We start from the raw sequence: 27,013 nt of genomic DNA, 5'->3' as shown, positions 1-27,013 counted from the left end.
CTGGGGCCCCCTCCCCCATGCCCGCGGGCGGCCTATAAACAGCGCCGCCGGGGCCCGCCCGCCCAGACCCGGAGGAGGGAGCGGCTGAGGCAGAGGCAGCGGTGATAGCGGCGGCGGCGGCAGTGGCAGTATGGCGGACGACGGGGCCGCGGCGGCGGCTTTGGCCGAGAAGTTCCTGACGCCTGACGAGCCCTTCCCTCTGCTGGGCCCCCCGCGCGGCCCGGGCACCTGCTTCAGCGAGGAATCGGGCTGCCTGGATGTCAGCGACTTCGGCTGTCAACTGTCCTCCTGCCACCGCACCGACCCCCTGCACCGCTTCCACACCAACAGGTATGGCACCGCCCACCCCCGACCCCTTCCCCGGGACCCCGCCACTTGCTCCTGCCGCACCCCGCACCCCCCCCATCTCCTCCTGCTCGATTCTCACCCCTTCCCCGGGACCCGGGCACCTGCTTCTCCCCTCCGTGGCTCCCGCCCCACCTAGGCGTACCCTCTTTTCCCGGACCCTGGCACCTGCTCGTCGACTCCCCTTCTCACTACCACCCCCGTCTCGTCACGGCTCTTACCCTGCCCATGCGGAGCCCCACCCCACCCCCCGGGACCCCGGCACCTGCTCCGCTCCTCATCTCCCCTACACCCACGGGGGAACCCTTCCAAAGCCCCCCCCCTCACGGTCGCCAGAGACCTTAGCTCCTCCCCTCCCCCATTTTGTCTCTTCTTTCCCTCCCGGCCCCCGCCCCCCTCACCCCATTTCCCTAGGTTCCATTCCCCCGCGGTGGGCCCCTTGCCATTCTCTGCTCCTAGCAACCCAACTCACTCGCCAGAGCCCTGGGTCTTCTCTGCCCTCGACCTTCATCCTCTCCGTACCTCATAGGTCCACAAATCTAAAGCCAGGAGGCATCAGAGATGGGCAGCTGGGAAGGCACAGTGGAGCCCAGGGAGTATTTGTTCAATACTGAAAGCTACAGTTGGGAAGAGGACATTGACTAGCTGGAAAATGTCCATGAGGAAACTGAGGGTCTGGGAGGTGAAGTGAGCCCACCTCTGTTAAAGATCACACCTAGGATCCTAGGTCCAGACCTAGAAGGGATCCTTACGACCACAGTCCAACCCTCCTCCCCCTTATTACAGGGGAGGAAACTGAGGCCCAAGAAAGGGAAGTGATTTACCCAAGGTCACCCATAGGATTTTAGGTCTAGAGCTAGAAGAAGCTTCGGGGTCCACCTCCCACCCCCCATTTTTCATTCAGTGTTCTGCATTGCCCAGCTGTTAGCCTACTTCCTCCCCAGCAACCATCTTTTATATATTACATGCTTAAATTCATAGATTTAAAGCTGGAAAGGACCTTAAAATCCTCTAATATCACATCCTCATTTGCAGATATAGAATCTAAGGCCTAGAGACAACATCGCAACTAATAAGTGATGGGTTCTAATCCAACTCCGGAGACTACAAATCCAGCATCTCCCTCAGCATCCAGCTCCCCATACAAAGTTTTCTTATCAGCTACCATTCCCTCCTAAACTCTTTCCATCTCCTGGATCTACCCAGGCTCATTGTATACCTTGTTGCATGCATTTTGTTCTTATTTTCCTTACTTTGGTGTTCCCCTTTTAAATATATCCTTTATCCTTATTTGGTCAATTCCAGTGCTAAGTCCCAAGACCCTACCTTTTGCCACATTTTTAGGACTAATTTCTCAAATTCCAAGTCCAGTATATAGAATCTCAGAACTTTTGAATCCAACTTTCCATTCCATGGAGTTATTCTCTCTGTGCATTGATCGAACATCTTCACTGAATGGTGGGAAATTTGCTGCCTAGAAAGCCATGGTTGGACAGCTCTAATTGTTAGAAAGTTTTGCCTTATATTGATTTAACTTCTCCCCATTTATTCTAGCTCTATTTTCAGAAACCACACAGCACAAGTCTAATATTTCTTCAACCTGACAGCCTCTTATAAATATTTGAAGATAGCTTTCGTAATATTGGTAAGGTAAAAGGGAAGGTATATCTATAGTTGCATCTCCAGGGCTCTAGTCATTCTAAAGTGCTTTTAACTGAACAACTAAGGGCTCAACATAAATCATTTTTTCTGCTATAAGAATCCCTAACTCTGAAAAGTCCACCCTTTTGAGTTTATCTTATACCTAAGGCCTTATCTTAATCTTCAGTAAAATTCAACAAACATTTATTAAGCAGCCATTTCCCTAGATTGCACCTGGGAAAAATATCCTCCCTTAACTTGCTCCAAAATTGTGAATAGTTATTAGGCTCTTTGAGTCATATACAAGTTTTTAGTCTAGAATTTATTCTTTGAAAAAGAAGCATTATTTCCAAACATGATTTTTAGGGTTTTTTTTTTTAAGCTGCAATTTTACTAATGTAGGAAATCCCTATCAATTCAGATTGAAAACTGTTCTGCCAAACTTATTGAGAACTATATAGATACAGAAGGCACAGCCTAGAGCCTTGCTGAATACTCATTATAGGTAGATAGGAGATGGATGGAGATAGCAATGGAAACTGAGATTGGTTAGGTAGATGAGAGAAGAATCAGGAAAGAGCCATATTGCAGAAGCCAAGGGAGGAGAGGTTCTAAGAGAAGATAGTTGACCATCCTAAAACCTTCAGAGAATTCAAAGACAAAAGAGAAATGAGAACAAGCCATCAGATTTTGAGATCATTGGTAATGGTGAGGACAGTTTATTAAGTAATAGGGTCAAAAACCCAGGGAATAAGGAGTTAAAAGGTGAGTGGGAAAAGAAATGGAGACTAATCTAGAAATTAGATTTAGAAGACACTAGCTGACTGATTACAAAAGAGAGAAGAGGTACAAGAAATAGCTTGAGGTAGCAGGAATGAGTGAAGGATTTTTAAGGGAGAAACCCGGGCATGTTGGTAGGCAATAGGAAAGGAGCCAGGAGATAAGAGGATGAAGATGAGAGTGAATGATGTAGTGGTCAGACTCTCTCAGCACAGATAGAAAGGGATGTTAACAAGACCATGAGTGGGAGGTTAGCCAGTTTGGTTAGAGTACCTGAAAAGGAATGATGTCAGGTATATTGGGGGCATCATTTTGCAGGTTGCACTGGGTGCTGAAATGCTGAAATTCTGCGATACAATGTACCAGAATATATGGTACGTTCGGTTTGAACCATGTGATAAAGACAATAAACCTGAAAGGAGGTAGCCGGCAAAAGCTCAATCTGGAGGTGGCATCAAGGAGCAAGAAATGTGGCTATTCTTCTTTTTTGCCTGGTGTGCCAGGGACATGAGAGGAGTATCTAGAATTGAAGAGGGTTGCCAGAGATGTATATTCCTGAAGCAGCCAGATTTTTCTATGTATCAGGAAATAGAATTTGAGAAGAGGAGGTTTAGGATAAAGAGTTTATAAAATGAGAATCCCATAGGGCACAGTAGGAGTTAGGGGAAATACAGGACTTAAAGGAATGAAGGGATGAGAGTGTGTATAGTGGTAGTAGAAGAAAGGGGATGATAATCTCTCAAAAGATGTCACCTTTGAATCAGACACTAGATCAAAAGGAGGTAGGAAACAGCAGCTGGCCAGAGGTCCCACTCTCTAGGGTCCTGGTGACAATGAAATACTATACTTCAGACTCTCTCAAACAACAAGGAGAAATGGTTTGAGCCAAAAGGAGAGTGGGTTAGGGTGATAAATATCTGGTGATCAGGTCTCGTGAGGCCTGACTGGCTCTGGGCAGTTCCTTTGCCTTATCCCAAAGCAAGAAAGGATGGTACAGCCTCAGAAGATACCCTGCATGTGGCTCTTGGTTCTTTGTGGGGGCTGGTGGCTGTTGGACAGGGGAGGTTGAGGCATTGTAATTTATCCTGATTTTGTGTCCCAAGGTGAAATCGACAGTGTTTGCATATGTGGGGGCAGGTTCCAGAGAGAAGTGGCCTTCAGATATAATCCCTGAACCTTCAGTAATAACAAATGGCTATTGCCTTGTTTTCTCAGATGGTTTGGCAGCCCAGGACAGAGCAGAGATTCCTCCACAAGTAGCAGTAAGTTCCAGGCAAGGAGAACTTCAAAGGAAGAAAAACAGATACTGGGACAAGAGCCATGTCCAGGCGCCATGGCTCTTGGGTACTCGGCTCATCAAGGCTATTGTCAGGAATATTCAAACAGAACATATGGACATCAGTCCTTTGTCACCTCTGAGCTCTAGAGTTCCTAACTTTGGGGTACACCAGGCATGGGATTTTCTTCACACAGCAGCTAGCAATCTTTTGTGATACAGCTGTCTCTCAGTTGAATGCCTGACAAACACAGGGATAAATCTCTTATTGATGTTACAGCTCTGCCTGAACTGTGCTATTGGCAGGGAGTCTTCTCTGACCTTGACACAGTTCAGGACCTCTCCCTTCTGCTAAAGATTTGCAGAATAAAGACTTCTACTCTTTTTCTTTTTTTTTATCAAATACTTTGGGTCCTTCCAGCAGTGCATGGTATCTCATTCTCCATCCCTTCCTCCTTCTCCCCTTGTACCAGTTGTTTTCCTTTTAGCATACCCAATGGAAGGGAGGCAAGGATAGTATCAGTTGTAAAGATAAAGATTTTTTTGTGAATACATTCTTTCTTTAGAAGTAAGGTGTTGGGATATAAAGGTCTAAGAAAATTGGAGAAGAGATTACAAGTTATAGTTTTTGTTTCTGATGTATTCAGCAGCTCCCCATGTGTGATGACAGGCAAATGAAACATATCTCAGCTACTAGTAGTGCTGGATTCTGTGGGGAGCACACAAAATGGTAGCTGTTCTCAAGGGACTAGCATTCTGGTTGTGGGAACAAGGCACAAATTATGTTGAGTTAAGTAGGCATAATGATAGTTAGGTAACATTTATAGAGCTTATATAACCATGGAAGACAAAAAATACAAAAAAAAAAATGACCAGGCAGTAATCTCAGCTCTGCTTGCAATTTCTAACACTTGTTGCCTTAGAACAAATCATTTTTTTGTTTTTGAGGATTTTCAAAATGCTTTACATCCATTACTTCATTTTCACTTCACTGAAACCCTCAGAGGCAGACGCTGTTAGTAGGTGGTTATCTCCATTTTGAAGATATGTCAATTTTTGAGGTGGCTGGAAGGTGCAGATAGAGCAATGGGCCTGGAGTAGGGAAGACCCGAGTTCAAATTTAGTCTCAGACACTTATTAACTGTGGGATGTTAGTGCCTTATTTTTGCTTATTATCTCCTGTTTTTCTAGTATATATCCTCTTTGCACATAGTTGTTTACATGTTATCTCTCCCATTGAGCTTGAGTCTTTGAATCCTGATGTGCCTGGCACCCAGTAGGTGCTTAATAAATGCTTAGAGCCTGATTAAAACGGAAAGAAAGCATATGGAATAAGAAGCATCTCTAACTTGCCTGAGACTTTGGGAGATAATGTATGGGGAAGGGCCACGTGATTCAGAGGAAAAAGCAGTGGCTTGGGAAGCCACAGACCTGGTTTTGAATCCTGGCTCCTTTTTTCACTACCTAGCTGACACTGGCTTCCCATGCCTTAGTTTTCACACTTCTGATCATATATAGATTTCTTGAAGCTCTGCATTCTCTGAATCTAATCCTCCATTTTGATTGCTTTTGTTTGGAAAACCAGTGTTCCTCAAGTTCCTAAAATGGTGCATATCACTTGTCTGCCAAAACAAAACCCACCTTTAATGGCTCCCACTGCCTAGAGTATAAAGCCTAAATTTTTTAATGGTGAATTCAGGGTCATACATAATGTATTTCCATTTTGCCTTTCCAGGATTATCTCCCGTTTGACCTAAGAAACTTATCTACCATCTCCTCACCCCTTGAAATATACTTCAACTGGGTTAGACTGCCCTCTTAAATACAAGTTAAGCTTTCAGACTTTTGCTAGCCTGGTCTCCATCTGGAAAACCCTCCCTCTTCTTTTTTCCTCTGCCCCCATCCTTCAAGAGCTGCCAGCTACCCCAAGCCTCCCCTTCTCTGACTAGTTCAAGAATCCAAGATTAAGTCAGGTAAAAAGGAAATAAAACAGTTCTTGCTCTCAAGATGCTTATATTCTATTGGGGAGATTACAGCATAGGTATTTAAATACAAAGTAATCTGAGGAAAGAAAGAACATTAACTGGGGGATGGTGATCTGAGAGAGGAGAGATTGGAGAAACCCTGGTTATCATGTCCTTTAAAATTGGCACTTGTCTAAAAGAAGCCCAGAATGAACAAAGTACTCAACTCGGAACCATTCAGTGAACAAGCATTCAGTAAGTGGCTACTGTGTGCCAGCCACTTTGCAAATATTATTTCATTTGATTCTCACAATAATAACCCTTGGAAGTAGGTGGTGCAGATGTAGTGCAGATGAGGAAACTGAGGCAGGTTAAGTGGACTTGCCAGGCTCACATAGCTGCTAGGAAGTATCTGAGACTAGATTTTTAACAAGGTCTTCTTGACTTCAGGACAAGCGTTCTATCCACGGTACCACCTAATTGCCTCAAAATCTAGCTGTCTTCTAAGTGGAGATAATCACCATGGATAATGTTGAGAACTTAGAAGAAGCCAGGAAGCAGAATGTTTCAAGTTTGGAGGACAGTCAGGGAAAATGCCTGGAGCCAGGAGATAGAATATCCTGTAATAGCAAGATGGCCAGTGTGGGTGGATCAAAGAGTTTGAGGGGGGTCTAAGAAGCCTAGAGAAGTAGGAGGGGGTCAGGTTATGAAGCACTTTGAAAGCCAAACTGAAGATATTTTGTATTTGATTCTGGGGCCAATAGGGGGCCCCTGGAGTTAATTGAATTGGTGTGTGCGGGCAAGAGACATAAACATGTTCTGACCTGTGTTTGAGGAAAATCAGTTTGACAGCGGAGTGGAGGATAGAGTGGAGTTGGGAGAGACTTGTGGAAGAGAGACTAACCGGCTGACTATTGCTATAGTCCGGCTGTGAGGTGATGGGGGCATATTCGAGAGAAATTCTGAAGGTGACAATGGCAAGATTTGACAGCTGAATAGATATTGGTGGCCGGGGCAGGGTGAAAGAGTTAGTTGAGCAAGTTAGGAACAGGGGAGGTTTTGTGGGGAAGGATAATTCACTTTTGGAAATATTGAGTTCCATAAATCTCTACAAGACTTTCAGTTTGAAATGTCTGATATGCAGTTGGGAGCTGCAAACCTGGATGTGAAAAGATAGGTTAAGGTGGACAAATACATTTAAGAATTGCTTAGAGATGATCGTTAAATCCATATGAGTTGATGGGCAGCTACATACTGCCAAAGACTCATTTTTCTGAATTCAGACACTAGCTGTGTAACCCTGGGTAAGTCAATTAACCCTGTTTGCCTCAGTTTCCTCATCTATAAAATGAGCAGGAAAAGGAAATGGCAAACCACTCCAGTATCTCTGCCAAGATGTAGCACTCTCACCCAACAACCCACTGTCTGCTCCCTGGAGTTGCTCACACTTGAAGACTAATGTTTTTACTGTCCTTCTGAGTGTCAGGGACCCTGTTGCTTTGCAGTATGCTATGTTAGCCTTCCTTTCCTATCTGAGGGAGATGAAGGATATCTCAAGATGTTTGGGGACATTCCCATCTTCGTGGCTTCCCAGTTTGCCATTTTCTTTTTTTTTTTTATAACTTTTTATTGACAGAACCAGTTTTGCCATTTTCAAAAGCATTTGAGGTGCTATAGAATCATTATTATTTGTTCCCCCTTTACACACACACTGACACGAAAGAGAAGGGACCATCATGCAGCACTTCAATGCAGTCTTAGACTCTGGTCCTATTACAGATATCCCAATGGTATATCCTTATTGCATCAATCTGCATTATTAGTGCTCAGTGCACTGAACTTGAATCTCTTGCTTTCTTTTCTCCCTTCAGCTATCACTTTTTTTAAGTGCTCATATGTACTATATGTTTTATTTGCCAGGAAAGATTTTCTAGTGTAAAAGAATATCACCCCTAAAACTATTCTCTTTATTCCTCATGTATGTATGAATCCTTTAACATTAGAAAATTGTGTAGAAGGATTGTACCTTATTTACAACTCATACAGCCAAGGCCAAAGGCACTTTGCCAAAACAGTAAGAACCAATTCCCTCTTTTCCCCCCAACCCCCAAACAGCAATCCTGGGCTATAGTTACTAGAGAGATTTATTAACCCCATTTTGCAGGTGAGGAAATTGAGACTCAAGGGGGAAGTGACTTGCTGGTCACATAGCTTGGAAATGTCAGGACATCAATCCAGGTTTTGTGATTAATTCTGTTTTGACTACCACACTGCCTCTTTTCTGTGACTTTTTGAAACTGGATTAATAATGATTTCATACAGGCCTTCATAGAACTCCATGCTTTTCATACTCTTGCATATCTACAATGAAGAAATTAGGTCTCAGAACCTAATTGATTGATCATACCTTGAAAGATTAAGTGATCCAGCATGGATAGCTGCTCGGTCATTCTTTCTAAGGTTGTTCTTTAGTTCATAGCATACTGTTTAAAAATGTCCCAGATAGTTTCATGTTAAACTGCCACATCCTCAAAATCTCTCCTAAGGCTGTCTTTACTGTTCTTGCAGCTGCTAAGAAGATTTCTTTCCCGGTAGCTTATTGAGTTAAACACCACCTCATGAATTTTGCTTTTTCATATATTTGGAACATTCCTATATTATATGTTCTTTATTTTTATTTCCCCTCCAAAGCAATTGGGGTTAAGTGACTTGCCCAGAGTCACACAGCTAGTAAGTGTTAAGTGTTTGAAGCCAGATTTGAACTCGGGTCTTCCTGACTTGCTGATTTCTATCCACTGGGCCATCTAGCTGCCCCCATTTCCATTTTAAATAGCCTTGCCTTTATAAGTTTGTGGCTTAGTGCTCGGCACATGGTGCCCATTCCCTGTGTGTTAGTGACTGACAGAGCATTAGACCCCATCACAAATTTTTACTAGTTGATCCTCAGCCTTTTGAGAGGGAAAAGGAAAAGGGCCTGAAGTGACTCTGAGCAGCATTAGGATACAGTGTTTGCTTTTAGGTGTCACAAGCCCATTGAAGGCAGAGACTATTCCCTTTTTACTTTGTATTTCCATTGTCTAGGTACTCAGTAAATGCTTGTTGCTACTGCTTGTCTAGCCTGTAGCAGTGATCTGTTTTTCAGTTTTTTAGCTAGTATCAGATGATTTTGATGATTACTCCTTTTATGTTACAGTTGACATCTGCTAATTGTGGGCCTTCGTTCCTACTTTTTTTTTCATCGTATTCCTCCAAAATTTGATATTGTTTAGTTTTATTTAATATATTATATACTTTTTAATTGTTAAGTATTTCAGTTTTCTAAGTAAGCCATTAAGATCTTCTGCAAATAGGGATAGTTTTGTTTTCTCTCTGCAAATGTTTATACTTTTAGTTCTTCTGTTGTTTTATAGCTGTGTTTATCTTTTCCAGTTCTGTGTCAAATAATAGTGGGGTGCGAAGCATTTTTGTATTTATTTTTTTTAACTGGATAAAGTGGTATGTTTGTCTTGAGCTTGAACATCTTTTCATACTTTTTGATTTTCCCTCAAATTTCAGTCAGTTATCTGTAAGAAGGGGGCCTCCTTTGGAATACAGTAACATATTATAAACAAACTATCTAATTCTAGGACTCGAGCTTATTACAAATATTAACTTCACAGCATCCCTACCGGTAGGTGGTAAAAGGAGAGGAATTTGCTGACTTTGCTGTGCCTTGTAGTGAGTCACTAGCAAAGCTGTGCTTAGAAATCACAAGTTCTTCCTTAGAGTCCCTATGGTTTCAGTCCGACTGTGCCTGTTTTTCATAGAAATTCTTTTTGTACAAACATTTTTGCAAACTGGGGGCATGGAATTCATTGCTTTTTTGGGGGGCGAGGAATTAAAATAGTGAAACAATGCACTGGGAGCCAGGAGACTTGGGTTCTAAGCCTAATCCTGCTACTGACCAATTACTTGGGGAGGAGGGTCACCCTTTTCTGATTTTGTTATCTCATTTTTAAAATGAGATGGTTGGACTTGGTAACCTCTAAGGCCCATTTCTAACTGACAGCTATGATTTCATAATTTGCTTGATTTCTCAATTAGTGCATACCTAAGTTTCCCCTCATAATAATGTATACAGTTATTAAAATATCAAGATCATAACATTCTTCTAAATTCACGGGTATCAAGGAGATTGGGTTTTTATGCTTTTGCGTATAAAACTTTTTTTCCCCTTAAGCACTTTTAGATACCGGGTTCACTTTTTAGTGATGAATCTTTTACAAAGGAGGTAAATTCTTTTTGTTTGTATTTTTATTATTATGAATTTGACAAACATCAACAAACACAAATGTTTCTTTATACAAAAAAGATCAGGAGAGGAAAATCTGAAACACAAGGCTATGCAAGGGTCAATGCTGGAAAATTATCCATGCATATGTTTTGAAAATAAAAAAACCTTAAAAAAATTAGGAAAATAAAACAAAACAAAAATATCAGGGAGAGTTGTACCTGATTTCACTATGACTATGTTACATATAATCTGTTTTTTAAAGTATCTCTCAAATTGAACCCAGTAGTTTCATTGTTATCTTTAGGGTTTGAATCCTCCTTTAAACTCTGAGGTCACTTTTTCCTTGACTGTGCCTACCTTAGCCTAGACATCCCACCTGTGGCTTCAGTTCATCAGACCTTGGTCTGTTGTGTACAAGGCTGTGGCTGTTTGTGAGATGCACACATGTGTGCGTGCATGTCTGATATTGAATTAAAATATTGCTCCTTTTGTTTGTAAATGGTTGTTGCTACTCATTTACTCTTTGTTGGGTTTTATACAGGTGGAACTTAACTTCCTGCGGAACCAGTGTAGCGAGCTCAGAGTGCAGCGAGGAGCTCTTTTCATCAGTTTCTGTTGGTGACCAGGATGATTGTTATTCCCTGTTAGATGACCAGGAGTTCACATCTTTTGATTTATTCCCTGAAGGAAGTGTCTGCAGTGATGTCTCTTCTTCTATTAGCACTTACTGGGACTGGTCAGACAGTGAGTTTGAGTGGCAGGTATGTTTTTTCTTTATTTTCTCCTTATCAGCAGGCACACAAAATATGATCACTTCAAACTGAGTTCTTCTGGTGTCTCTTGGATCTGATAACCTAACCTAATTCAAGGATGTAATAATTGTAATTTTTATATTGTTTGATGTTATAGTTATAATGATAAGACTATATATGGAATCACTTGGGCTAAGGACCACAGATGAGAATTATGTGAAAATAATAATTGTAATCCCATTTTAGGGCACATTGAGATTTGCTAAGTATTTGATATGTTATGACATTTGATTTCCACAACATCCCTGAAAGATAGGTGCTATTATTATCCCCATTTTATAGATGAGGAAACAGAGACAGGCTAAGTTAAAGTACATGAGGGTTTTTGGATCACGTAATGTGCAAAACAGTACTAAGTAGAATTGGAGCTAGAAGAAGTCGTGGAGATGCTGAGTTGCACATATCCTAAGTAGAAGAAGCAGAGTTTCAAACCATGTCTTTTGACTCCAGCTCCATACAGTTTGCTCACCACAATGCCACACTGCCTTTAGAAGGCTTAGCACTTTCCGAGGTTGTTACAAGGACGAATAAGACGATGTATGTTAAGCATCTTACAGACCTTTAAGCACCATCGAAATGTGGGTTTTTATTAAAGAGCACTAGAGTTGAAGTCAAACTCTGCCTCAAATTGAGGTACCTGCCTCCATTGGGCAAAACACTCCATCTGCTTCTGAGCTGCTTCATCTCTGAGAACTTGGGTAATGGTGATGATTGTAGCTGGTCTTCAACACTTAAAGGCTTGCAAAGCATTTTAACCTGTGTTATCTCATTTAATCTTCACCACACTCTGAGAGACAGGCTGTTATCTTGTTTTATGGGGATGAATCTGAGACTAAAAAAGAGGGTCTCAAAGCTACTAAATGTCTTCTGCAGGATTCAAACGCAGTTCTTCCTGACTTCAAGTCCAGTCCTATCCATTGTGCCATCTTTCTGCTAGATGTTGACAAACGGTTTCGGCCATAGGACTGATATAGAGGGCCTTAATCTTTTGCTGTGTCCTGTACCCCTTTGGCAGTATAATGAAGCCTGTGAATGTCCTTCTCAGGATTTTTTAAATGCCTAAAAATCCATGAGATGCAAATAATGAAATAGTTGGCAAAATATTTAAAAAAGAAAAACAAAGAAATCCACAGACTGCAGATTATGAATCCTTGCACTAAGGGAGCAGACAGTGAACTGGGGTAGTGGCCACACTGATGAAATTTTAAACTGTTGTCATCATCCCTGTACTGTTTCTTTTCTCTCTGGAGCACATGGATCTGTTTTGAGAATGTGGCAAGCATATCCTGTTATGTGGAGGATTGTGGTTCAATTCCTGACTTAGTTTGTGTGACCTCAGGCTAGTCTCTTTACCTTTTCTTTCTTCTGTTCCTTATCTGTATGATGAAGAGATTGGATTAGATATTTATGATCTCCTTTCTCAAATCTGTGGAAAACTGAAGTCCAAAGCAGTCACTTAATTTCCCAGGATCATACAGGTAGTAAGGAGCAGAACTGAGAACTGAAACCAAGTCCTCTGACTTCAAATTCAGCTCTCTTTGCTGCCTGCCTTTCTTCCCTTTGTTTCTTTAAAAAGTTATTTATTTTCAGTACCAAATTCCCGACCCCACCCCTACCCATCGAGAAGGCAAGAAATGTGATACCTATTATTATAAACATGAAATCATGCAAAGCATGTTTCTGCATTAGCTGTGTTCCAAGGGGAAAAAAGCAAGAAAAACAAAGAAAAAAATGTTTGAATCATCAGTTCTTTCTCTGAGAGAGAGAGAGCATCTTTCATCACAAGTCTTTTGGAATTATCTTAGATCGTTGTATTAATCAGAGTAACTAAGTCACTCACAATTGATCATCCTATAATATTGCTGTTACTGTGTACAGATGGTCTGATTTTGCTCACTTTACATTGCATTCCCCCCCCCCCAATAGATGCTCTCCTTTATTACAAAAACTTGCTTTTTTCATATAAATTTCATTGTTATTTTCTCATGTTCAATAAATGGAGTTCCTTTGTAATTTGTTTGACATAATATTAAATGCAGTCCATTAATTTGTTGCATGTTAATTTTCCTGCATTAATCATTGCCTCTATCCATGAACACCTGGTCCTTCTTACCATTGCTGTCACCCTCATCTGGGTTCCTGAGACCTCAGGTTCTTGTTGAACATTATCACTTCTGCCCCACTCCTTTTGTATTACTACATCTTTCATTAACGACTTCTCAGTAGTTAATTTTTATTTTATTTAATCAGTTGTGATGGTTAAATTGTCACAACTTTTCACTTACTCCTTTTAAATCTTTGTGATTTTTGGTTTTTTCATGCTTTTTTTTCTCCACTTTTTGTATGTTGATTTGTTTTGCTGAATTGTTTTTGTTTTTCTTTGTTCACTGTGTAGGGGTGAAGAGAGACATATTCGGAAGTGAATATGATATAGAAAACTAAGGACTCAATAAATAACACTTAAAAAACTTTTAGTATTGAACATCGATACCCCCATCTAAACTTTTTCAGCAGCTATTAATATTTAAATTGCTTAACTTTTATGCATGAAGTATAACAATTTTTTAGTTACCACCTCTGAGATTTCCCATTGTGCTTCTGCTTTCTTCTGTTTGCATTCTTTCAGAAAAGTTTTTCTGGGTATCTTTCCTCCTCATATGTTGGTGTTAATAGTTTTGTAATGTTCATATTCAGTGTTTAAGAATATTCATAGTATTCATAGTGGTCATCTAACTTAACCCTGTTATTTTACAGATGATGAAGCTCCTATCAGATGAGATTAGGTGATGCTCAAAATCATCCAGGGAGAAGTAGTATTTGAACCCAGCTCACAAGATCCTAACTAGAAGGGACTATAAGTCATAAGGAAGAGGCCATAGAGACCAACCCCCTCAATGTAAACAAATTGAGTCCTAGAGAAATGAGATGACTTATCCAGGATCCCATAGGGAATAGCAGGCGATCAAAGCAAGATGTGGAATGTAGACACTCCAATTCCAGAGCCTGTGCTCTTTCCCCTGCCTTCATCAGGCTGCCTCTAGTAGGACCTCATACTGATGTGCCACACTTGGCCTGTTTCTTCCCCTATCATTGGGTGTTTCTGTTGCATCCAGATTTTTGGCAATTACATATAATTACATTATATGTATGAACATTTTGGGGACAGAAAATACCTTGATTTTTTTTAAAGCTATACTTTCAAGTTACATTCTCAATAATTGAGTGATTGGTCAAAGAATATGATTATTATTTTTAATGACTGATGCTCAATGCTGCCAGATTGCTTTCCAAGAAATGCTATGAGTTTGAGATTCTGCCAGCCCTTAAACTGTTTCTCCACATCCCCTCTTTGTCCTATTTCTTTCTCTTCCTTCTTTCCTTTCCTTCTTCCCTTCCTTCACTATTTCCGTCCTCTTCTCTTCCTGTCCTTTCCCTTTCTCTTCCCCTCTCCTTCCCCTTCCCTTCTAAATCGATGAGTGGAAGTTAGTATCTAAAAGTTGCTTTCATTTCCTTTCTGATTGTTAGTGAAGTTGGATATTTTTCAAGTAACAAAATGTTTCCTTTTGGAAATTGTTTCTATTCTGGAACCATTTTCTATTGTGGACTGGGTGCTGCTGCCAATGTGATTTTTTTTTTGTCATAATAGTATATTTATATATTTTAGATATCTTCTATTTGTCTATTAGATAGCATACATATCTCTATATTAGATGTCTAAGATAGCTATATATACCTTGCATATTTTATATATACTTTAAATATATATGTCATATATAGCTATTTTGTGTGTGTGTCTATGTATCTTTATCTGACATATATATGTATGTGTATATGACTATAAATATTTCCCCCAATCTATTGATTAGAAGAGAGATACAGGGAGAAATTTAGGCCATGGAAAAGATTATTAATAAAATTTTATTATAAGCAGTATTAAAATTATTGATCTATACAAAGCATAAATTTTAATGATTGAGCTTATATTTTAATATAGTCTATTTTATATTTTAATTTAATCACGCATATCAGTTTTATTGCTCACATTGCCTTTTTATTTGTTGAATTTTTAAAAATTTATCACATTTCTACAATTCAGATAAATATGTTATTCTGTATTCTGATAGTAGTTTTTTATCTTTAAGTCTATCACTTTACAGGAATTCACTATTATGTTTTGTTTTTTTTTTTTTGCAAGATGTGAATTTAAATCCCTTTCCTACCAAATTGCCAGGCAGTTTCCCCAAGTTAAATAGTGACTCCTTTGCTCACTTTTTCTTTTCTGCAGGTTCACCAAACACTAACGTTTCATATACATTTGGTTGGCTATCCCTTTCTCAAAGCCATATTTAAAATTTTTTCATTTAAACATTTTATTTTTTCCCAATTATATTGGAAAAACAATTTTTAATATTTGTTTTTAAAAAATTTTAGTTCCGAATTTTCTGTCCCTCTCCTCACTCTCCATTGAAAAAGCAAGCAATTTGATATAGGTTATATGTGAAGTTATGAAAAACATATTTCCATATTAGTCATGTCTTAGAACAACAACAACAACAAAAAACTCCCACTAAGAATAAAGTAAAAAAAACAACAGTATGCTTCCATCTGCATTCAGTCATCATCAGTTCTCTTTCTGGAGGCAGATAGCATTTTTTATCATGAGTCTTTTGGAATTATCTTGGATCATTGTATTGTTCATAATAGCTAAGTCATTCATAATTGACCATCTTTGTAATATTACTGTAACTGTGTACACTGTTCTGCTTCTGCTCACCTTTTTTTGTATCAGTTCATGTAAGTCTTTATAGGTTTTTTCTTAAAGCGTCCTGCTCTTCATTTCTCATGGCATAATATTATTCCATTACAATCCTATACCATAATTTGTTCAGCTGTTCTCCAATTCTTTGCCACCACAAAAAAGAGCTGTTATAAATATTTTAAAATATATGTCATTTTCCTTTTAAAAAAAACTCTTTGGGATACAGACTTAGTAGTGATATTGCTGGGTCAAATGGTATGCACACTTTTATATTCCTTTGGGCATAATGCTCTACAGATTGGTTAGATCAGTTCATGAATCTATCAACAATGCTACAGTTCTCACATTTTTTTTTTTTTTGCTAAGGCAATTGGGGTTAAGTGATTTGCCTAGGGTAACACAGCTAGGATGTGTTAAGTCACAATTTTTTAAAACAAATTTATGGACCCTTGATTCAAAAACGTTAGTCTATAAAGTAATTTGGGTGTGAGGTTTAGGACCCACTACTGTTTTTTGGTCAGGATATTATTTTAAAACTTTTGAATCATTATCTCTTGGTTATATTGGTTTTCTTTGCTTCAGACTCCCTAGTTTAAGTATTAGAGCTATTTGTTTTATAAGAGGAGCTTGGTAGGGATAATCTTTTCAATTTTAGAGAATAATTTGTATAATTAGATATTAATTGTTCTTTAAAAGTTTGCTAGCATACCCTTATAAATTCATCAGGGACACGTCATCACCTGGTCCCCTTTGGTTCAAGATAGACATGGATATAGTTTTGCTTGGAAAATACAAGGATTCAGAAGGAGCTCTGTCCAGATTTGCTGCACTATCAGTAATAGCCATAGTCAAGCTTGACCTATTTTCCAAGCAGTGTGGAGGGGACCTGGGGCCCTTTTTGTCATGATTTGAGGATTCCTCATATAGAAGCTCCTCTACTAATGCAGATACCCAATTGAAGGTATGAATCAGCTGGGGTACTGAGAAATGACATGATAGGCCTGTGGTCATGTCAGAAGCAGACTTGAACCCAAATCTCCTTGACCCTAAGATTGACACCCTCTTTACCCTGTCATGCTAACTGATCACTAATTCATTGAAACTAGTTGCCTTTTGGGGACTATTTAGGTCTCTGTAATCATTTCATTGCCCCAAACAGTGTACAGTGTACACTGTGTTCCGTGTACAGACCAGTGTACACAGTTACAGTAATATTACAAAGATGGTCAATTATGAATGACTTAGCTATTATGAACAATATAATGATCCAAGATAATTTCAAAAGACTCATGATAAAAAATTTATTTCAAGTATTATTATGATTTGTGTGTGAAATCATTTCTGAAAACTTTTTTGTTATTTTTTGGGGGGCTGGAGCAATTGGGATTAAGTGACTTGTCCAGAGTGACACAGCTAGGAAGTATTGAGTGTCTGAGACCAGATTTGAACTCAGATCCTCCTGACTTCAGGGCAGGTGCTCTATCCACTGCACCAAAAAGCTGCCTGTCTTTTGTTATATCAATAAACAAACACAATAGTATTTTTAAAATTGGGCAGAATATCTCTTAATCAATGTTAGGTGATTTTGTTATCAATATTTCTCTTATATAAATAATTCTGAACCTATGGTGTTTCAGTTTTTTCTAACAACCAGTGGTGGGAGGAATACTAAATAAATTATAGTTGGTCAAATTTTAAAGTAGACTTTAAGTTTTGTGTATGAAAGTTTCTAAAATTAATTGAATCAAAGTTAAATTATCCACTGAAGTATGACCAAACTTTGAAAGACCAATCTTAGCCAGAGATGCACCTGAATGGTCTTCTTTCTTTCCCGACTCTGCACTGCTCCTCCAGAAAGAGATCTCCCATTACTTTGGTTCTCTTTTCTTGGATTTTAAAGTCCTTTGGGTGTTTTTTAGAAATAGAAATCTTTAAAACAAATTTTAGGGGTAGCTAAATGGTCTAGCAGATGTAATGCTAGGCTTGGAGTCAGGAAGATCTGAGTTCAGATATGACCTCACTTACTGGCTGTCTGGTCCTTGACAAGTCACTTCCTTTTTGTTTGCCTTAATCCACTGGAGAAGCAAATGGCAAAAGACCGTAGTATCTTTGTCACAAAGAGTCAGACCTAATTCAACAGCAACAAAAAAGAATCTACCATATAACTCTATTCTAGTTGTGGTAAGAGGGTACCAAGACTTCCTTGAACCCTGTGAAGCACAATAATAAAATACCTTATGTTTCTGTAGTGTTTCAAGGGTAACTTGTTACAACCACCCTATGAAGCACGTAGTTGAACTAACATTGTCTGAAGTGACTTGGCCTACATCATACAATTGGGAAGTGTCTGAGTTGGCAGCTGAACCCAGGGTATTATGGGCTTCGGGCTATGCTTGTGTCACAGGAATATACAGTAATAAAGCCTTTCCATCCACTGTTAACTCTTCATTCTAAAGCAGCAGACTTTGCATTTATCTTCTTCAAAGCTTTCTATGTCCCACCCTTAGGTACTATTTCCTTTTTTTCCACCTCTATTTTCAAAGGATAACTTGCATATGATATTAACAAATCAAACTGCATCAAATGGCTCATTGAATAACCACCTAGTATTTCTTGTTCAGGTGTCTGAAATTTTGGCTAAAAATTGATATTCTGAGTTCTTTTATTTGCCATTAGACTTATCTTGTAATCTCCAATGATTGTAAGCTCTTTAATGACAGGTGCTGGTTCTTTTACCTCTTTGTATTCCAACCTTAGGGAAATACATGGCACATAGTAGGCACTTAATGTTTATTGAGTGATTGAACTGATTTTGTTTGCTCAGACCCTCGGCTCCTACAGAACTGAAAGTTTGTCTCTTTTTTTCCCCTTTTTAAAGTTACCAGGCAGTGACATTGCAAGTGGGAGCGATGTATTCTCTGATGTCATCCCAAGCATTCCCAGCTCACCGTGCCTGCTTCCCAAGAAGAAAAACAAACATCGAAATCTTGATGAGCTCCCCTGGAGTGCCATGACAAATGATGAGCAGGTAGAACTCTCTTTTCTATCTGTAATTAAAAGGTGAAGGTCAGTGGAATATCTCTCTAAAGTCGGAGTGCACATATGGGCAATCCGAACTTGAATTTGCCCTTAGAGACAGCTTTTTGTTGCCCAAATAGAGCTTTCAGGCTTTCAAAGTGCTTTGCTCACAACAGCCTTATGAGGTTGGAGAGCCAGATGTCGGCGGGAGGGGGGAAATGGGGAGGGGGAAGGAGCTCTACCTGATCTCTTCAAGCAAAACATGGCATTGGAAAGTACTTTTTGAAATGTGACACAGTATCTATCCATGAAATATATACTAAACATTAACAGGTTTTAGTAACAGCACTTTTTTTCATTAAATAGGTTGAATATATTGAGTACTTGAGTCGTAAAGTCAGTACTGAAATGGGTCTTCGGGAACAACTTGATATCATTAAAATTATTGATCCCACTGCACAGATCTCCCCTACAGACAGTGAGTTTATTATTGAACTGAACTGTCTCACAGATGAAAAACTCAAACAGGTATGTGAGGAAAAAAAATTCATGTCTATAGATGTTATCAGAAAGAATCACAAATGGTAATATATAAAAGGTCAAATTTCTGTGGAAATATACATGAATGATCAAAATATTACAATTGCTTATAACAATTATGCTTTTAAGATAGCACATTATGGTTTACTAAGTTGTATGTACATGTCATTTGATCTTTACTCCAGGGCTTTAAAGTCGGCAAGTCAGATAGTATTATCTCCCTTTTAAAGATGAGGAAATTGAAGCTCAGAGAGATTGACTGGCACAAAATCAGATGCATAGTAAGGGGCAGAGCTGGAGCTTGCCTTTTAATTTAGTACCTTTTTTATTTTAATGGTTCTTAATTTTTTTTGGTCTCAGGATCCCTTTATGCTGTTAAAATTTTTTGAGGGCCTCTCTTCTCCTGTAACTTATGTTTATATGAGTTATACCTGTCAGTATCAGAAATTAAAACATCTTAGTATCATTATAAAAATAGTTTTTACCTCAAAGATCCCCCAAAAGTCTCCCAGGGGTTGGAGGACCACACTTTTGAGAATTACTGCTTTATACCACAAACATTAGTCTCTGATAATGCTTTTATTTTTTGATTGTCAGGCTATATGTTAGATTTTTTTTTTTTGAAACCTCAAACACTCATGCTTTTCTCTTTGCTACTTTTTCTGGTTTTAAAAACTAACCTCTTCCTTGGACGTGCCTAGCACATTTGGCCATATACACATTGGGATGGAAATCTGATTTGATTTTGTAGTGGGTTGATGAAAGGTCATTGAGGGCCTAGACTTAAACCATTTTTACTGTGTGTGCTTCAAGGTGAGAAACTACATCAAGGAGCATGGGCCTCGCCAGCGGGCAACAAGAGAGCCCTGGAAGAGAAGCAGCTACAACTGTGGCAGCACCAGCGGTGTGAGCGGCGCCAGCGCCAGCAGCAGCAGCGCCAGCATGGTCAGTTCTGCTAGCAGTACTGGTTCCAGTGTGGGCAACTCCGCTTCCAACTCAAGCGCCAACATGAGCCGGGCACACAGTGACAGCAACCTATCTACCAGTGCAGCCGAGCGGATTCGAGATTCTAAGGTAAAGTGTCCCATTGGTAAGTGCAAGGGCCTATTGTGGTTTTGGTAGTTGGTGATAGTACTGCTGTGCCCAAACTTGGAACTCGTTGAGATGCTTTACAAACTAGGTTCCAAGGATAAGGGCTTGGCTGTTTTGTTGCACGCGCTGGATGCAGTGTTGAAAATCGCATGCTCTGTGGGAGCAGACCATCATCTTTTCAGTTTGTTCATGACACTCGATAATGTTGTTTTCTACAAAAGAATCAGGAAAATGATTTTTTATCCTTACAGGTTTATTACCTCACCTCTATTACCATGTTTTTAAAGCATCACTTAGAATAGAGATGTCAAAACATGCTGTATGGGCTATAGCCCACAATTCTCCACAGAGCCATCTGAACCAAGTTAAAATGACATTGGGAAATATTTAACAAAATAATTAGAAATACAATAGAACAGGTAAAGTTGTCATGGTTTTCTAAGTATGTGACTTGTAAGGATCCTTATGTACTTTTAGCAATCCCTGTTTCTATTTGAGTTTGAGACCACTGGCCTAGAAAACAGGACGATTTATTTTAACTCTTTTTTTTCAATTAGCAAGCATTTATTTTCTCCCTCTCCCTCCCCAATTGAGAAAGAACAACACAATCCAACAAGTAATTCACTCAAGCAAAACAAAGTCCTGCATTGGTCGTGGTCAAAATCATGTGTCTCACTCTGCATTTTGAGTCTTTCACGTCTCTGTTAAGTGGTGACCGTCATCATGGTTCCTCTGGACTTGTGGTTGGTCATTTTATTGTTCATAGATCTTTCAAAATTATATATTGTGACAGTATTCTTATTTCAATTGTTTTCCTGATTCTGCTCAATTCACTTTGCATCAGTTCATTCAAGTCTTCCCAGTCTGAGTAAAGGAGTGCTTGGCATGCTGCTGAAATTCCCCTTTCCCCTGCTCTCTCCACCATGTGAAGGTATACCAGGTGCTCAGGCACAGGTGACTCTGGGTTTGGTGCTGGAAGGTGCCTGCTTCTGTCACCTCTAGAGCTGGAAAGGGGACCTTAGAGGTCATCAAAACTGGGGAAACTGAGGCACCCAGGAAGGGAAAGGATTTGGCCAGGATCATGCAGCCAGGAAGTATCTGAGGCTGGATTGGGACCCAGCTCTTCCTGAGCTCTCCTGTTCATCACACCTGCCTAGCCGTGTGATCATTTGACCTCACCGATGCCCAGAGCACCTGCCTTACAGCACCGGGCATCAAAAACGCTAATATATAGTGTTCTGTAAATGTCAGTAACTATTATCATGTTCTTCCAGACAGCGTTTTTCAGGTTTGTTTAAATGCAAACTATGTAGAAATACATTGTCCGTTATGAGCAAGAGAACTGCTGAAAACAGAATTAGTGATTTGGAGGGTTGGACTATTTCTTGAGGTTCACTGTTGAGTCAGTGTCACCATGGAACATGAAATGTGGATGGTGCCTTGGCAGAACAGATTGTCCCACACATGCCTTCCTTATTCTCCAAGGGCCCTGTCAGCTCTTAGGTCTGTGTGCTTACAAACTTGTATGCTAACTGCTTATTCCATACCAGTTTGTATAGGACATACTTCCTCCTGTGTGATTTCTGCCTGACAGAATTCTTCTCTTCCTCAGAGGTTAAACTTTATGTATAGTTTTTTTTCTGGCCTTAACAAACAGAAGTCATGTTAATAGAGTTCTTTAATGTCTCTCAGTGGGGTTTTGGGGTCCTTGTCATGGCAACAGAGCCTCAAGCCTGGTTCTTGAGCACGGAGGTGTTCCTCCAACTGTGGAACCAGTAGAGAAGAGCACCATGGTCCTTGGAGGTGGGACTATAGCTAGCTTTGTAGGAGAAGAAAAGTATCCTAGGTACTTATTTCCTAGTACCTGCATTTAAAAATTTAAATTTAAATTGCATTTAAAAAGCCTTCTCTATGTCCAGTTATCCAGAGCTATAATGGGACCAAGCCTGCCCTCATAGGGATGACACACATTAGGCGGTAAACCAAGTCGAGTAAATTGGGGAGAAAAGCAAATGTTAGTGTTGTAAAGAGGAGGGCCAATTGAGTACCAAGCTGGGAGTGAAGGGAATCTGCAGAGGTTCCCGGGAGCATGGGCTGCCTGATGGGAGCCTGGGGAGGGGAGCAAATCGGGGAGTGGGGTTAGTTTCACAAGAAAAATGGATGATTGGAGCTGGAGGATCCACAGGGACCAGTGAGGAGCCTTGGTATGGAGATGGGGGAATGAATACCAGACAGAAAGGGGAGACAGGCAATAGTCACAAAGAGTCACACAGTTTTACCTGGACCTTATGGGCAGCATCAGTCATGTTCATTTAGCTTTTTTGCTAGTGGGCCTTAATTACATTTATAGAGAAGTTCATTTAAACTAAAGTTAACTGAGTCCCTGGTACTAGGTAAAATTACCTATTTACATTCTCTTTATCTAAAAAGGGAGGAATGTTATTAGTCAAATACCATTTCAGCATAGCCCTAGACCACAGCTGAAAAATAGCTTTTTTGGTTTTTTTTTTTTCCTTCCCATCACAAACAGAAAAATAAGTGACCTATGTATAATATTACTGTGCTGATATCAAGTATAATTTCAGATTTTTATCTATCACCCACTGTTTACACAGGGAATATAGTTGTATAGTTCTAAAAAAATTGTTTTTCTAAACAAATTGTATCCTTTTTACTCTTCAAAATGTAGCCACCACTACATTTCTTTGGTATTTCATCTGTGTACCAGCTTTCCTCAACATCTAGCATTAGGCAGCGCATAGGGATTCTACTTGTCCCAGTGAAATTTTTCCATTGTGGGGATTTCTTTTTGGAAACATTGCCGGGGCCCTTGGGGGCCCTCTATGAGGATTTGGGGAGAAGGATTCCAAATGTAAATGAATGCTTGAGAATATCCTTGACAGTGTCTTGGTAATTTTATGCCTCCTGATTGCCCAAAAAAGAAAACCATTTTGGTCCCTTTGAAAAACAGTCTCCATGTAGTCACATCACTTCCTTCAGTTGTTCTTCAGAAGGTTCATCTTTTATCATTTTTTACTGGGGCACTCAAAAATTATCCTCTCATTGAGTTTTAGCTTCACAAGTTCTTAGAAAATGTATTTTTCAGATTAAGGAAAATCTGTATGTTTGATCCATTTTTCACTGGACAAAGTTTTAATTTTTAATGATAAGTGAGATAACTTTCAGGACTTGTTGCCAGCTAGTTTTTCTTTATCCCTCATTCTTTTTGAGAATCAGTTCTTTTCTTTGAGGTCAGTATTTTTGAATGTATTATGGCTTGTTTTTCTGTTTCTCCAGTCCCACTTATAAATAAAGTAGCATTCTCAGAGAGGCACATTGTAATCCTAATAAAAGAGCAGATCCCCACACAGATGCCAAAAATGGCTTTCATATGGAATGTTTCTTAGGAGAAGTGTTCTGTTTAGAACATACTTTGATGTCCTCTTGCCATCCTTCTTTTTTTGGTCTGGAAGCTAAAAATTCAGCTTGATTTTTGGATGTATTAAGACCCAAACAAGCTCATCTGTGTCTTCTTGAGTTGTTAACTGAAGCTCTTTGAACAGAGAGTGAGTTCCAATAAGGGATCAGTCACCACCTGCATAGTCTTCTGCTGAGCAGTCTCATCCTTAGAATCAGGACCATCAGGTTCATCTTTTTCCATTCAGATTCCAAGTTTCTGCAGCAGGTAGTTAGTTCACTGTTTAAAAAAGATCTTATCCTGTTATATTTAGCAAAAATAGCAAATTCTTTTGAATGGACTTTTTGGGTTTTTTTCTCCAAATTTTAGGAACCTTAAAAGGCAAGTGCTGAGATCCATGGATTAAATCACTCCTCTAAAGTTCTTTAAGGTTTATCTTGAGGGTTTATTTTGTGACCTCTACTTTCCTAACTTGGGAAATAGGAAAAGCTTCGGTTCTTGAGCATGAAGTGTTAGGGTTTCATCTACAAAGTCATCAATACACTTCTAAGGCATAGGGAAGATTAGAGTAATGCACACAGTATCTCTACAGCACAAAACATTTGGGGACAAACTAGGGAGAAGAATATTTACCAAATGATGTCCAACATACAGCCACCAGATCATCTTAAGGCATATTGACTAAACTCATGTGAATGACCATGGCCCAGCCAGCTCTGCCAGATAGCACGTAAACTCTGTCTTTCTACCGGTGACTTCTCTCCCCACAAAACTATACTTCATTACTACTTCATATTATATAATATATATCACAGTTCACTTGTTAGTCCATAACAGTGGGTGCTAGAGAAATTTCTTATTCATTTTTTTGATTCAGCATCAAAAATGTATATAGAATAACAAGGAATTTTCATGTGACTGAATGTGGATTTAGTATTATTACTCGTATTTATTTATTAAAACTTCTAAGCCCCAGGCTGTGGTCTCTTTACTCAAGCAATATGAGTTATAACAATGAAATCTGAGCAGTCCTTAGCATTCTGAATACTGGTGTTTGATCTGTGAAGTTCTTGTAGATAATGCACCAGAACTGATGCCATTTTTTAAACTTGATTTTCCCAGAAACGTTCCAAGCAGCGGAAGTTACAGCAGAAGGCCTTCCGCAAGAGGCAGCTGAAGGAGCAGAGGCAGGCCCGCAAAGAGAGGTTGAGTGGGCTCTTCCTCAATGAAGAAGTGCTGTCTTTGAAAGTGACCGAAGAAGATCATGAAGGAGATGTTGATGTTTTAATGTGACCAGGGTGAATTTGGCCATGGGGTTTCTAAGCCTTAACATTATCCTCACAGTTTATGTGGATTTTTTTTAACCAAAATTTTGATTAGAGCTGTGCTGATGATATAGGTAAATGTTTGACTCCTCAAACTGAAGTGTAGTATTGAAAGTGGCTTTTTGCAAAAAGACAAATGCTTTTCCAAGTTAGAAGACTTCACAGGTTGGTTTTAGTTAAATTCATTCATATCAGTGTATAGATTTAAAATCATTCTCCATGATAGATAATTCTCTTTGCAGTAGTACCTTTTCCAAAGGGTTGCTCTTTCTGTGTTTGATGCCCAGCTGAAAACCTTTTTTGTGGTATTGAGGGCAAGGAGGCAGGGCTGTAGATGAAGGTACCATTTCTATATTTTTTAGGGAGTATTGTCTTATGTCTTCACCTGTTATTTATTCACAAAGTCATAGTTACAAGATTAGATCCTACTTTTTTTCTCCTTTCTATTCTTTGTGAAGTCAAAATCCCATTGGAATTTGAGCCTGATGATTGTAGGGGGAATAGTTTTACATGCAATCACATAACTGGGGAGCTTGACATCATGTTGAATAGTCCTCGGCTGAGAAAACTTGTAAAGGAGGAATTTCTTTCTGACATTTTCTGGACTTTTAGCATCTAGAATTTTTTTGTTCTCTTCAAGGCTGATTTTCCTTTTCAATTTGACCTAATCTTTGCAGTTGATTTCACTTAGCCCAACTTGGACCTTTACGTTTGAGTGATACTTTCTGGCTTGCTAAGAGACGCATGTACAAAATTCCTTGGTGATAATCCTGGAAATTCTTCTGAACTTCCGTGTGAAACATTTTTAGTGCATAAAACCTTTGAACCATCAGGGTTTTCCATCAGAATCATAATTTAAAGTGTCTGCCATGAACGTGAACTAAGTACATGTTTATATTGACTAGTTAATCACTGCTTTGTAAGATAGTGTGAAATGAGGGCATTCTTTAAAGTATTTTCATAGTAGTATGTTTGATGAGTATTAGAAATACTGAAAATTTTAAGTAGCTTAATTAAGAGAGATTTTGAATCTTTCTATAGGGAAGTTTATGTTGGGGACTACTGTTGACAGTTGATGGGCTGCTTTTTATAATTGTTTGATGATTACATTCTTGGGGTTAAAATATGTGTGATTATAGCTCTGTAAAAGAAACAAGTCAGAGTAATCATGCCCTAGAGTCCACATTCTTCTCCAGTATTTTACTTTTCTGTATTTAGTTCTAAGCAGGTAATTTACTGAAGAGAGAAGTGCTCCCAATTCCTACTTTGATATCTCCAGTGACTTTATTTTTATTTCACTTTGATACCTAGAGGCTTAAATAATGAAGCTGAGGGGAAAGAAAAATGACAAATGAAAAAGAACTGGTCTAACTTTTGTGACACAGAACAATGGGAATGTGACTTTTGCAAATATATTGTAAAAGATCCCATTTGTAAGAAATCCTATTGTTTTCTCACAGTAGTTATACTTCTCTTCTTTCTTTGCTACTTTTTACACCTTCTAATGGTTCTTTTGCTTCAGGAGCAAGAAAACCAGACACTAAAATTCTCTAAGAAAGGGTAGGCAAAGCCAGGTTGGACCACGTGGCTCTAGGCCAGGAGTGTCAAATTCAAATAGAAACAGCTCCTTGAGACTCCATAATGACTTGGAAAACAACAAAATAACATTATCTATGTTGTGTTGTAAATTTTTATTTGTTTTGTTAAACATTCCCCATTAATCTGGATCAACCCATGGCATTAAGTTTGATACCTCTGCAATAGATAATT

At 39.3% G+C, this 27,013-nt stretch overlaps 1 protein-coding gene across 2 annotated transcripts; it reads left to right on the top strand.

The window, feature by feature from the left end:
- On the top strand, positions 1-26,651 carry FAM199X (family with sequence similarity 199, X-linked). Of its 2 annotated transcripts, none has more exons than XM_031945039.1 (6): positions 1-330; positions 10,821-11,040; positions 18,729-18,878; positions 19,235-19,396; positions 20,222-20,498; positions 25,041-26,651. In XM_031945039.1, the coding sequence occupies exons 1-6, from the start codon at positions 131-133 to the stop codon at positions 25,145-25,147; spliced, it is 1,116 nt and encodes a 371-aa protein (XP_031800899.1). In that variant the 5' UTR covers positions 1-130; the 3' UTR covers positions 25,148-26,651. The 2 variants fall into 2 exon arrangements, with proteins under 2 accessions (XP_031800899.1, XP_031800898.1); XM_031945038.1 differs by having other exon boundaries at positions 3-330; positions 20,222-20,482.
- The last annotated feature ends 362 nt before the right edge of the window (positions 26,652-27,013 follow it).

The sequence above is a fragment of the Sarcophilus harrisii genome, chromosome X, assembly GCF_902635505.1.
Source record: "Sarcophilus harrisii chromosome X, mSarHar1.11, whole genome shotgun sequence".
NCBI lineage: Eukaryota > Metazoa > Chordata > Mammalia > Dasyuromorphia > Dasyuridae > Sarcophilus > Sarcophilus harrisii.
This window is presented reverse-complemented; position numbering and strand designations above follow the sequence as displayed.